We start from the raw sequence: 13264 nt of genomic DNA on the forward strand, positions 1-13264 counted from the left end.
TAGATAAAGGATACAAATATAATAATGATTAGGGTGGTTGAGGTATGGCTATAAATACCCTCATCTGGCCGCTGTAATAACGAGAAAAAATAATTATTACACTCACTGTTACGAGTCCACTATTCATTGTATTGCGATCAAGATCCCAACAGGGCTCTGTTTGGCTGCAGGCTATTGGTCATGGCCAAAATCGGAGCAATATTAAAATTTGGTCAAAAAAAGTCATTTAATTTGTGATCAAGCCAAAAGTTGGTAGCCCGGTTAAAACGCGAGCGTCCAATCGGCCGCTCAAAACTCACTCCCGCTGCTCAGACAACCAAATTTTAGCTTCCAACCAAACACTAGCCAAATCAATACTACCCAAAATTTGGTCAGCCTTGCTGGTATCGCAATCCAAACAGGCCCCAAAGGCCACTGTGGTGTAGAGCGTGGGACTGGGGGTAACGGTGTCGCTGCCTAGGAAGGCGCGGGGAGCAAGTGAGAGGAGGCGGCGCCCCCGTTTTGCATTGATGGGCAGCGATGAGCCGACTAAAAGAAACAGAGCACGCCGTGAAACAGAGGTGCAGGGGGGTTTCTAAAAAAACAAGCCACCCGTGCAACCTTAGTCCATGTCATCAGGTGACAAGGTGCCACCGTGCGCAGATTTGAACCTAAGTTTTTAAGTTCTTGGACAAATCCGCACCCACCTCTCAAGTTGTTGGACCTCTCATGCAGTTAACTCTTGTTACCACTGTTACAACATTATGCGTTTCAGAACCTCAAGCGCAGATGCCGCAGTACGAGGTAGTCAGCACAACTTCAGAAATGCGTACTGGAACCCTAAAAACTGTTGCAAATAGAATTTGGATATAAGACAATAGAGTAGAGAGTGAATTCGTTGTCCACTTCATTGATCCGGTGTTTGATTTATACATAATGAAGAGTCGCTTGCTGTTGGGAAGACACCCCTTCCTAACGGACAAGCAACCTCCGACGGTTAGAATTGATCCTGGTTCGTAAAAAAACAAAAACATGTACCTTGTGCAATCAGGGGGCAGCTTCTTTCAAGAATCCAGGATGGCACAAGAACACCTGGATGCAACCAAATTTACAGGCACTAAATACGCTCATATGCTACAAAAAGATGGTACATTCTACCACTGTGGCTCCAAAGTAGAAACTAGCCCAAAATTCTTGACAGCAATGTTAGTTCTGAACTGTTGTTTGACAAATAGTGAAACACAACAGCCGCTACTGCAACAAATACAACCTTGAGTAGCAGCTTCTTCGACCCGGGTGGTTCAGGTGAAGACCCTGACTCTGATGGATCGATCTTCTGCCCCCTTAGCTTAGCTAGCAACAGAGAAATGAGCCCACGCCTTGTGGCTGTGATAGAATTGAGACCAGTTAGAAGCTGGTTACTTTTTTCTTAAAAATAATAATCCTGACCACAATATTGGTGAAACAAAAATTCAGAAGGCAACACAATCACAATAATGGTGAAATAAGAAGTGAACAACAATACGAAATGTGTGATGTAGTTTGCAGACAAATATGCAATGGTCAGTTCACAAACTACAAGAGATTCGACACTGAAGCTAATGGTGCGGCATGTAACCTTCTCATGCCAGTACTAGAAGCAACTATCGGATGGTTTGATGACAAAATATAAATACAGAAAATCATAAAATTGGTTAAGGAAACTATCATTAGAACTATGTTCATGTTTTGGTGGTACATGAGGTAACAAGGCAGTTAACTCTACAGACCAACAGAGCCTAAAGTAAACAAGCAAATTAAGATTAAACCTACATTGTCTACAGTTTATTTTAAAAAAGTTCTGCTCCTAACAACCAAATCTAAAAAAATTAAACCGAGCTTATTTTCTCTTCACATAGAGCAAGGCAACCCTGAGTCCATATGTAGCACCCCAGAGGAAACAAAATGTTTAACATCCAACTATATAACAAAATATAAATTCGATTCATTTCTATGTTATCATTCACCCTTGCTGCGGGAGGTAAAAAAATGTCATTTATAGTCTTTAGTAGCATACTGTAATAACGATCAAACAGTCAAACTTCTATCTTAGAGACCTTGTAATAATATCCAAAACAGCACATTTATAAACAGACTGTACAGGCCCCAAACAACAAAATGTTATCTTCAAACTAGGTATTGTCCACTTTTGGTTACATCTTTTTTTAGAATAATTCATCAAGAAATTCCTATTATGGATGCTTGCTAAGCAGTCACCAATTTTTTAGTATAACTATGCTGTAGCATAACAGAACAGCCTGAATCCATTATTCAGCTAAATCTACAGTAAGAAAAGGGCACAATGTGTTCTCGTAATGTGGTTAGGGTTGTAAATTTTTGTTTGGAGGTTGGGCTATCCATTTGACATCTCAAAGCCACATTCCATTTTTCATTAAATTTTGAAGAATTCTTTTTTTTATTTTCTCTTGAAGAGCAGGCATGGATGACAGCATAAGGAAAATAAAGTTTCCCCTATATTGCTAGCACTGAATGTAGTTGTTATATGACTATGATTCTTTTCCCTACAGTTTAGGGCACAAGCTGTGTAGTACCACACACAACAACCAATACTAACTCATACAAATTTAATATTTTAATGGCCCTAGTAGAAAACTAATTCTAAATTTTAGATTCAAAAGAAAGCATAACATCAACCATCCCCTGATGTTTACTTTAATTTGTTCTGGAGTGCTAACTTTACATTTCAGGTCAAAGGAACGAATATATTGGCCAAATCATCATCTGAAGACTGAAGGAATCACTATTCTGTAACACAAGGCATCAGAAAACAGAAACCATGTAACATAAATATTTGTGCTTACCTGATTTCTTCAATTCCCTCTCTTCCTCGCCAATCCTTCGTCTCAAAGCATTCAATAACGAGCCAAAATAAAGAGCTAAGACTGTGCAAGTGAAGGTAATAACATTGTATGGCATGCTAAAATCAGGAGTTGTCAAGGGAACGAGCAATACTTCTGTATATGACTTCACAACACTATCTTCCTGCAGCACACAATGATATTGCAATGATAATAAAGCAAAAATATCTCATATTCACATATCACAAGGCAACCAAGTAGTAAAAGGGCTACTGATCAGTTCATGATATCTGACAGATTTACCTGGAAATTTTCTAGCAAAGCTGATCCAAGTGATGAACCGATTTCTAGGTAACTTCGAGCAGAATTGAACTCAGGAAATCTAACCAAAGCTGATGGAATGTCAAATCCTTGATTGGCATCAGGAGGATATTCATCTATATGCAGGAATCCCTGAAAGTTCACGTTCATGTTACATTGTAATAAACTGAAGGAAATGTTTTGAAGGAGTAAACAACAAATGAAGGCTTGGGCAGAAGTAACAAGTGAGGAAAATGTGAATTTTCCATCCAATAGGGAGGTATATTAAAGTAGTTTAAGCAGCAGAACATACCTTGTCAAAGTCCAGTGTCAGAGTAGCCGATTGCATACTGCAAGGGAAGCTTAGCAGCATCTCCAGAGTACCAGGCAAAAGCTTGTCTTCTGAAGGAGTGACATGAATCTTGTCAACTACTTCTGATATAGTCTTCCTGTTCCCATCTATAAAAATTTCTAGGCTGTGGTAATAGACCTTAACATACCACGGAACAACCTGGAAAACAACTGCCTTTATTGAACAATCATTTGAGCTGCCAAATATCTGCTTATGAAGATTAGTAGACAGAAATGACAGAGCAATCGACCCTCTTTCATTTCCGCTGCCCATAAGAAATCTGCTTGTATGAAAAGGTGAAGGGGTGCAAGACCATATCAGGGGAAGCTTCCAAGTTATGCCCACATCAAAAGGCTTATCCTCACTGTAGTTACTAACATCATATTCATATAAAGAAGAAGATTGGACTTTCAAGTTATTTAACTCTTTGATCACCTTGTCTGGGACATTGGACAGTACAAAGAATTCATTATTCCAGGAAACATCAGTTCCAGATTTGTTAACTTTGTCAACTATGCCTTTATCAATCTCTATGAATATTCTGCTGGATTTAGATACAAGACATTTCCCTGACAACTTTCTGTTAAAAAGATGTCTTATGGACCAGCTGGGCTGAAGTTGTCCATCATTAGAATGTAGCTGTTTACCACTAACAGAATTTGGTTGCAGCACAACTGTTAGTGTTTGATCAAGAACAATACCAAGTGATTGTGATGATCTCAATTTCAGTTTTTGGGAATGGTAATATCCTTTATAAATTGAAGGCCTGTACAGCAAAGAAGCTATCCCAGCTTTGTCGCGACATGGAAGAAGTTTCAGCCAAGGTGTCAGATTCTCAGTGCATACTGCTTCACGAGGCAATGCACCGTATCGCAGATTGCCTTCATTCAATTTAAATCCCCAATGAGGAGCAGAAAATGCAGTGGAAGACTCTAAAAAGTTAATGGATGCACAAAACAGGCCAGAGAGTGTATGGGTCAGGTTCTTCCATGTGGCATCAATCTCTGACAAAGGAAGGTCAAAAACTGCCCACAGCTCAACACCAGGAGGCTTCGCATTACTTGTTGACATTGGATCAAATCCACCCCACTGCTCATAGTTCCATCGTCCCTGTGTGAAAGATAGCTCCAATTCGCTAATATGAAATTTTTGGACCTGGTCTTGACAACACAGATCGGTGTTAATAGTAATTCCAGAACATTCTTAAAGTGCAATACGAAACCGTGAAAAACATATAGGCAATGGGGACCTCTTTCTTTTGATGTGACTAAAAGGCACAAAACAGGCATGGGTTTACTAAATAAACCCAACAGTAAATAGCGACCATATAAAGAGATGTTTAGGTTGGTTATTTAGAAATACTGGGTGCGTGCATGAAAGTTAACTAGTCCGAACAACATCATATCTCAGAATTTTGACAGAAAGCACAAATGGAGAATGATTGTATGCTATACAGATCTCCGTAGTTTAGTATCATCTAGCACATCTCAGAAGTATGCCCTTCTTCTCAATGCCTTAGTTCAGGTTTAAAAGTGAAGGTTTGAGAATTGGATGGTATATATTACAACATTTGTATTATAGATATTAGAGATTATTACACACATACAAGTTAGAAAACAAAAGTTTTCTGTGCACTAGTTTATGATTCTGGATTATTGCCAACACTTCCACGAACTTTAATCAGAACGCTACAATTGTGATAGCATACATTTTACAGATTAACCATGGAGAACATAATAATATGATCTATACTTAAGCAGCAGAGCAAAGCCATGGCCTTGACGTCCAGACAGCAGCACAGGCCTAGTCAATTGCAATACACAATACTAAGACCTAAAATTTACAGAGATTCTGGAGTACCCCGGTAAAAAAAATTAGCACAAAAAAATCCATACTTGGGTTGCAATATTTGATTAATATCAACAACTTAGTGCACATGATAGTGTGCAAAAATGAAAAAGATAACTAAAACAGTGAATACAAATGTGAACAACCCCATCTAATCGCAACTACAATGTTTCAGCTCCAAAGGCATTGCAGCAGTTGATAGACTCGGCATAGTCTCAGCAGAGAACCCACAAATTGATTTAGTGAGCTAATTGCTCAAAAGCCATAATAGCAAATCTAATCTGCGCTAGTCTCGGTTAATTTCATCACTCCGCCCGGCCAATTAACACAAGCCGTGAGCAACTGGAACACAAACCCTATGGGACCAGTAGCGAGAGATCTACGTTTGAGGGAGGGGATGCACGCACCAGCTGGGAGATGGCCTTGGGGAAGAGGTGGTGGTGCCGGCCGGCGGCGGCGGAGGTGTGCGGCGCTGAGGAGTGGAAGTGGAAGTGAGCGAGCGCCTTGCGGTCGGGGAGCGGCCGCAGGAGCAGCTCCTCCGTGAACTCCTCCTCCCCCGCCGCCGCCGCCCCAGATGCCGCGGCGGCGGCAAGGAGGAGGGAGAGGAAGAGGATCCGGCCGGCGGGCGTCGCCATCATCACCATAACTTGTTTAAGTTTTGGTGGATAAAAATGGAACCACAACTTTATGTCTCTACGACTCGTGGGATCCGACTAAAAATGGTTTGGCACATCCAAGTTATGGTTAGAAACCAAACATCTGTTTAATCTGGTGAAACTTGTTTAAGAAAGTGTGGCAATTGCTGGCAAAGTTTAGCTTTGAATTGAATGGGTCCTTAGCTTCAACTCTTATCTTGTTGTTTGTTGGTGACCGTTCCTTAGGGCTGTAATTCTCGTCTGGTATGCTTCGCCGAGGAGCTTTGGCATCATTCTTGTGCACTTTTTTTGTTAACTTTTTTCTACTTTTAATGAATGACAAAGCTCTTACTATTATTTCTTAGAGGATAAGATTGAATGGTCACCTTGTCTTTCTTGTCGGATTGTGCAATGCCACTTCTCCCGACCCATGGATTTGTCGCTGCGCATGATTTGGCTAGACCAATGCTTGTCTAACTGAGATGATGTGGTGTGTAACTCCTTGTTTGGCACATGACAATACAACTGAAGCTCATATATGAAGCATATAATTGATACGGCCACATAGACAGTACATGATTTCCATTCAACAACTGAAATTTAATTGACCTCTTTCACACATAAGAGGGGTGATGGAGTTTATCCTACTGTTACTAGCGAATATAGACAGCTTCACAACCATCCCACACTACCGAAAGATAGGATAAAGTTTAACTTTGCCATCTACTAACAAAAGTATCTTATCCAAAAGGTACATCTCTTGCTCATCAATAGGCTACTGATGACGCTTATTATATACACCTTTTAGCATCATATTCTTTTAATATATTACTGATTATTTATTATTATTATTGATAATTAATGCTAACCTTAACAATATTTATGTATAGTGTCATTTGGTTATGACATGTAGAAATCAATATAAAAGACGATGACATTAGACATAAATAGACCCTATAGGAAAACATGCATTTCGAAGCCCACCTCGGCCCATCCAAGGCCGAAGGTAACTTCCCCTCGCACAAGCCTTCCAGAAACTAACACCACCATCGCTGAGAATATTCTAAAAGTATCCAATATGAAAACTAAATCATCAAAGATTTCAACTTATCTTTTATAAGTCCATCTCATGAAATCTACGTGCATTGGAGCCACATGGAAGCCCTTAGACATCTTCTAGAAGAAGGACGAACCAACCTCTGACTTGGCCGTGGTCGACACAACAAAGGAGTCCAGGTGCCGTGTGGCACCCTTACCTTGTGCCCCGCGGAAACCTTGGGAACGGCATTGTTTTGTAGTCACCAACTATCAACACTATATATAGATGACCCTCTCAACGTTTTCGACATGGAAGATCCAAGTCCAGAGCCACTTTCAGCGAAACACCTTCAACTTTAGCTTTAGCTATCTAGACTAGGTTAGGCTAGTTTAGATGATCTAATTAGACCACGAGACTCTAATTAGATCAGGGTTCAGAGCTGGAACTGTCGCCATCAAAGTATGTTACAATGATGATTGTATCTTATGCTTTATAAAGTATCATTAGCTTTTATATTAAAGATCTACAACCATGTATTCCTTTTTGTCCTGATTACCGTGCGTGTTCTTTATCCTTCATCTAGTTCACGATTAGATAACTAGCTGGTATATATAATCATGGTGATTAGATCTATTAGTCAAAATTAGCATGGTAGTTAAGATATTAGCTAAGTTATGTAAATTGGTCACACACTGATTATTCTCAAGCTCATATTCGATGATCAACTGAGGGTGTGCATATCCTTCCTACGTGACACCCTGGGGAGGCGAACCACGAGGGTTTAATAGGTGATAATTTAAGGGAATTGACAGGTTTAAAGAAGCTGATCGTATATTATGCATTAATATCTTTATGCTATGAACCATAACTATTTACTATTTAGATAATAAACATTGTATATCTAGCTAAGGCTTGGAGATCTATCTGTTCTTTAATCATATCTTATACCATCATAACCATCAACAACCTTAGCCTTCTATGCAATTGCTTTTATGAATAGAATTAATTTGTTATTTTAAAGTAAACCCCTACCCTAGTTTGGTTGCTGATCTTTGTTGATGATAACCTTGAAATACTTCGTGTGAAAGTGCTACAATTGATCCGTGCACTTACAGTATTTTTATTGTGTGCATAACTAGGGTCAATGACTACTTAGTAAGAAGCTCCCTTGGTTTGGGGTTGGGGTTAATTTGGACTTGTTTCCTTAGATAAAATTTAAACATGGCTTCTGTTCGCTCTCATTTGTTTCTCATAATTATTCATTTTTTGGTGGCATTCGATACTATCTATCTTTTGTTGATGGTTCTCATGCTTTCTAATTATTACTGTAGGTTGTTTTTCACTTCTCCTAGTTCCACCTATGGTTTAAGGCATTCAACCAACTGTTTCGGAGATCTATCTTTGTTTCTAGTACCTGGTACAAAGCACTTGGTTCAATAGAAGTGAAGCTACTTCGGGAACCGTCTTTGTTATGTTGTGTCAGGTTATGCATGATGAACTTTTAGTTATTTGTACCTTGGGCTAGTTCATTCCTGCATAAACCAGGAGCTAAATCAGCTTGTACTCTATGGGATTGTTGCTTGTTTTTGAGTAACGATCCTGCACTTCTTGTCCACACTTTGTCTCATGACTAGATTCATCTTCTATTGTATGTTGATGATATGATCATTATAGGGGATGATTATGAGTATATTGCCTTTGTGAAGGCTCTTCTTAATGAGCAATTTCTTATGTCTGATCTGTGTCCTCTTCGTTACTTTCTTGGGATTGGAATTTCTTCAACATCTGATGGTTTCTTTCTATCTCACTACTACATAAATGATTTAGTGAGACACCTCTGTTAGAAACATACCCCAAAGCACGCACGTGCTTAAGCCCCAACCGAACTGTGAATTCTGTGACGCGAAGAAGTTCGAGTGTGAGCCTAAGGGGTTCTGCTGCCGTAACGAAAAGATCTGTCTATCCAATCCAAATACGCTACCCGAACTTATGAGACTATGGTCAAGCGTAGATTTGGACACCAAGTATTTTTGAGACAGCATCAGGTTCTTCAATAGCCATTTCTCATTCACTTCTCTTTACTGTCGCCTTGACAACGAGATTGCCAAGATGGCAAGCGGTGGTATCTACACGTTTCAAACCCACGGTCAAATGTACCACAACATACATTCATTTGGAACTAATGGCTTGGACCCCCAGCATCTAGAGATGTACTTTTATGATGACGACCCAAGTCTAGAGCACCGGTATTGGCGATGCCGCGAGAAGCAATATCGGTAAGACCAAGAAGTCATCGCGAGGCTGGTTGGCATACTTTGTAACAACCCATACTCTCAACATTTTAGGAGTATGGGACAGGTCAAAGACCTTGAGGATTATCGTGTGACACTAAATCTTGATAATAGGCTCGACCAAAGGACGTATAACGTACCACTCACTTCAGAGGTGGTAGCTGTGTGGGTTGAGGGCAGCGAGCAACGAAAAAACTTTGACTGTAGCGTTATCCTGCATGGGAACAACAATGAGATGTATGGCATCCGGCTGTATCATGCGTGCTATGACCCCTTGTCATACCCTCTTTTCTTCCTAAGAGGCGAAATTGGCTGGCATCTCGATATCCCAAAGGTTGGTGTATCCATGGATGCAGTTAGGGCGACTCGTGGTAATAATAACGAGGATCCAGATTGATATTCTTGTACAATTAATGTTTTCACCATGGGTTTTTCCTTTGCATTCATTTATATCTCGCACTAACATCTATCATCCTACGCTCCGCGCAAATTCAAATAGTAGGCTGTGTGTCTCTGTGAGGGACTACTATTGCTACAAATTCTAGATGAGGCCAGGGATATTCAACCCGACACTGTTCGGCAAGCGTCTTTTCTAGCCGTTCGCGGTCAATACTTACATCAAGATCGAGAATTTGTAACATGAGGGCTCAGAGGTAGGTGGTGGAGGCCCTGGAAAACAGCATACACAACATAATGGGTCGACCAGATGCCTCGTTCGACAGGAAGACGGTTGTGCTTGGTGGTGGCTTTAGACAGGTCCTCCCTGTTGTCCGAAAAGGGTCAAGGTCCCATATTGTTGATTCGACGCTACGCAGGTCCTACCTGTGGTAGCGCATGTGACACCTAAGGCTCATGCGTAACATGAGGGCTCAGAGCGACCCATGGTTTGCAGAATACCTGCTACGCATCGGTAATAGCACCAAGGAGACTGATGGTGATAGCAACATGCGTCTTCCTGATGATATATGTGTGCCATATACAAGAAAGGATGCAGACCTCAATAAACTTATAGATAGAATGTTCCCAATGCTCGACGCTAACCTGGCTGACCCAAACTACATCACGTCAAGAGCCATCCTGTCCATATGAAACGAGTGCGTGGATACGATTAACATGAAGATGATTGGTCGTTTCTGGGGGGACGAGATGGTGTGCCATAGCTTTGATCACGCTGAAGATGACCGCCACAACTACCACCCTTCGTAATTCCTTAACTCTCTGACCCCAAATGGGTTGCCTTCACATATGCTGAAGCTCAAGGTTTACTGTCATGTTATACTGCTCAGACATATTGACCCCGCCAATGGACTTTGCAAAGGGACAAGGCTTGTGGTCTGGGGCTTCCAAAGAAATGCTATTGACGCAGAGATCGTGCTCGAGCAGCATGCTGGGAAGAGGATTTTCTTGCCTCGTATGCCCCTATATCCATCTGATGATGAGATGTTTCCTTTCCGGTTCAAGTGGAAGTAGTTTCCTGTCAGGCTCAGCTTCGCTATGACAATCAACAAGACATAGGGACAGACCATCCCAAATGTCAGTGTATACCTTCCCCAGCCAGTGTTCTCTCATAGCCAACTATACATCACGCTATCTAGAGCCACTGCCTGAAGGAACATCAAGATCCTCGCCACCTCGGATGAAGGTAAGAAAAAGGAGAAGCGCTCAAAGCATAGTGGGACATGCACTAAGAACATCATCTACAAAGAGGTCCTCACACCATAGTCAAGGTATCTTATTGCTTATTTATTGATTTGTGGCTACTGGCTATACTTCGCTTATCTTTGATGTGATACATCTAATAATTTTTTTCGTTTGCGTAGGCTCAATGTAGGAGGTACCCAATTGATATGATGTAGAGGGTAAGGGTAAGGGCAAGAGTAACAACCCATGATGTAGGTCGAGGTGATGAGAGCTTCAGAATACACAAAAGGTTTCATGTGGATGATGACAAAAATACATGTTTGCGATGAGGTCCAGTGCGCACTGCTTATTAGGAACCATGTTTTCTCTTCTTCGCCGGTGGGCACGAGCTTGATTCTTGCGTATTGGCGAAGCTCAAAGTATAAACATGGTCCAACATTGCATCTTGTTGGTAGTTTAGTTGATCAATGCATTCCTTATGTTTGAATTGGTTCAACGAGGACGGTGCAGCAGCCATTTCCCAAATTGTTTGTATTTTTATTTTTGTTTGTGTTCTATGATAACTTTCTGAGTATATACTTTGTTATGTTCGACACCAATGCTTAGTCTGAAACTCCTTTCCTTATATTTTTTATGAGTGTTCAGTGTATGCTCAAATAAGGATGTAAACTTGATTGTACGGCAGTGTGTTGCCTAGTGTTTAGAATAGTGCCTTTAGTGTTTGCAGTGCTTCAACAATGTTAACATGTTATTACTTGAAAGATACTTCGATGATGATGGCTAGTTTTAGAGGAGTCACAATGTTATTATGTGCAAATTTGTGGCTCCCGTTGCAACGTACAGGCATTCAACTATACAGCCTAATTTGTACATGTATGCAGGGCAAAACCATCTTTTATCCCCAGATAGGCTAGAAATAAAAATAGTTACAAATGAGCAGCAGATCTACCATGTGGCAGCACAAGGAATCACTCCTTAGATCCATTGATGTAAGTAATATCTATACATATGCTTGATGTCATATTGTGCAAAATTTGTTTTCATTGCAATGCACGGACACTCAACTAATTTTGAGTAAATTGATCTGTGTGCATAAACTAATGTAAACATAAAAAAAACAATTGCTTTTAGATTTTTTTTGGGCAAATTTTTTTATGCCACAAGAAACTTGCACATATGCCACTGAAAATGACCATATTCATTCAGTGCCATACCTCTTAAATTTTATCGTGATCCATACCATTGTTGACTACTTTCCAGTAGTCAAGCCGTGATAAACATGTGAAATGACTATTCTGCCCTTGCACTCATGACAGATTGCCATACGTGGCCCACAAGTTAGCTACTTATTCCTCTATTCCCCTTTTCTCCACCTAGAAATTTAGAACAATACATCCAAGTAGGATGCCCGCACTTCATTGGTGAGTGGGTCGAGGCAAAGCTCGCAAGCAACTCGGGTCTGTTTGGTTTACTACCTGGGTGAGCCAAACTAAAATTTGGCAATCTTAAAACCTAGGCAATCTAGGGCCTGTTTGGTTTACTACCCGGGTGAGCCAAACCAAAATTTGGCAATGTCAAAACCGGGCAAAGCCAAAATGTGGGCAAAAGTTTGGTATTTGCTTTGCAACTATACCAATTTGTGGGCAATGCCAATACATGGGAGGAAAAGGCGGTATTTTGATTGTAGCCTTACCGATGCTTATCGATTTTGTGAGTATGACATGTAGGGTCTATAGTTTAATTAAAAATTATTTTTGCTAAAAGCTAAGAGGGATCCTATTTTGTATATGAATTTTGCTATTTATCTGTCGACATATTTCTTCATCCAAAATCTCTCTAATTTATGGCCCTCTGATCTGTATTGAGAATTGTTCTAACTTGATTTAAGATCTAATGGACTTTTTACATTATCGAGCAACAGGTGCCCAGATCCACGCCCGCAACCCATTCTCTCTCTCAGTTTTCATTTCTCTCCCCACTCTCTCTGTCACATTTATCTCCTCTCTCATATTCCTCGTCTCTACCCCTTCAGTTCACACTCCCCATCTCTCCCATCACGCTCTGATCCCCTTCGACGATTTGATCTATAGCTTTCTTCGGCGATTGAAGGTTCGTTTAACTCGATTTGTGTTGTTCTGCACTATTATGTGGAACCAAGGCATCCATTTCTGATGTCCATTTTTGGTGTTCCTCTGTGTTAGGGTTTGAACTGCGATTGGGGATCAAGGACTTGAGGAGAAGGATCTAGGTTGGTTTTTTCGCTGTCCGATGTGTTCAAATGCTTCATTCACGTGATCTATTGATGATTTTTGCTGCGTTTT

At 40.6% G+C, this 13264-nt stretch overlaps 1 protein-coding gene across 1 annotated transcript; it reads right to left on the bottom strand.

The window, feature by feature from the left end:
- Positions 1–862: 862 nt before the first annotated feature.
- LOC133900482 (uncharacterized) lies at positions 863–6186 on the bottom strand. Its single transcript, XM_062341642.1, has 5 exons — positions 5745–6186; positions 3451–4644; positions 3141–3290; positions 2841–3021; positions 863–1365 (listed from the first exon to the last, which is right to left on the bottom strand). The coding sequence occupies exons 1-5, from the start codon at positions 5979–5981 to the stop codon at positions 1160–1162; spliced, it is 1968 nt and encodes a 655-aa protein (XP_062197626.1). The 5' UTR covers positions 5982–6186; the 3' UTR covers positions 863–1159.
- Between the last annotated feature and the right edge of the window lie 7078 nt (positions 6187–13264).

Source organism: Phragmites australis, chromosome 19 (genome assembly GCF_958298935.1).
Source record: "Phragmites australis chromosome 19, lpPhrAust1.1, whole genome shotgun sequence".
NCBI classification, from domain to species: domain Eukaryota; kingdom Viridiplantae; phylum Streptophyta; class Magnoliopsida; order Poales; family Poaceae; genus Phragmites; species Phragmites australis.

Excerpts from the sequence above, each read along its gene's own strand:
- LOC133900482 (XM_062341642.1), bottom strand. The coding sequence starts at position 5,981 with ATGGTGATGATGGCGACGCCCGCCGGCCGGATCCTCTTCCTCTCCCTC. Across the intron at positions 3,291-3,450 it reads TGACACTGGACTTTGACAAG|GGATTCCTGCATATAGATGA; the intron begins GTATGTTCTGCT and ends GTGAACTTTCAG. Across the intron at positions 3,022-3,140 it reads CTTTGCTAGAAAATTTCCAG|GAAGATAGTGTTGTGAAGTC; the intron begins GTAAATCTGTCA and ends TGTGTGCTGCAG.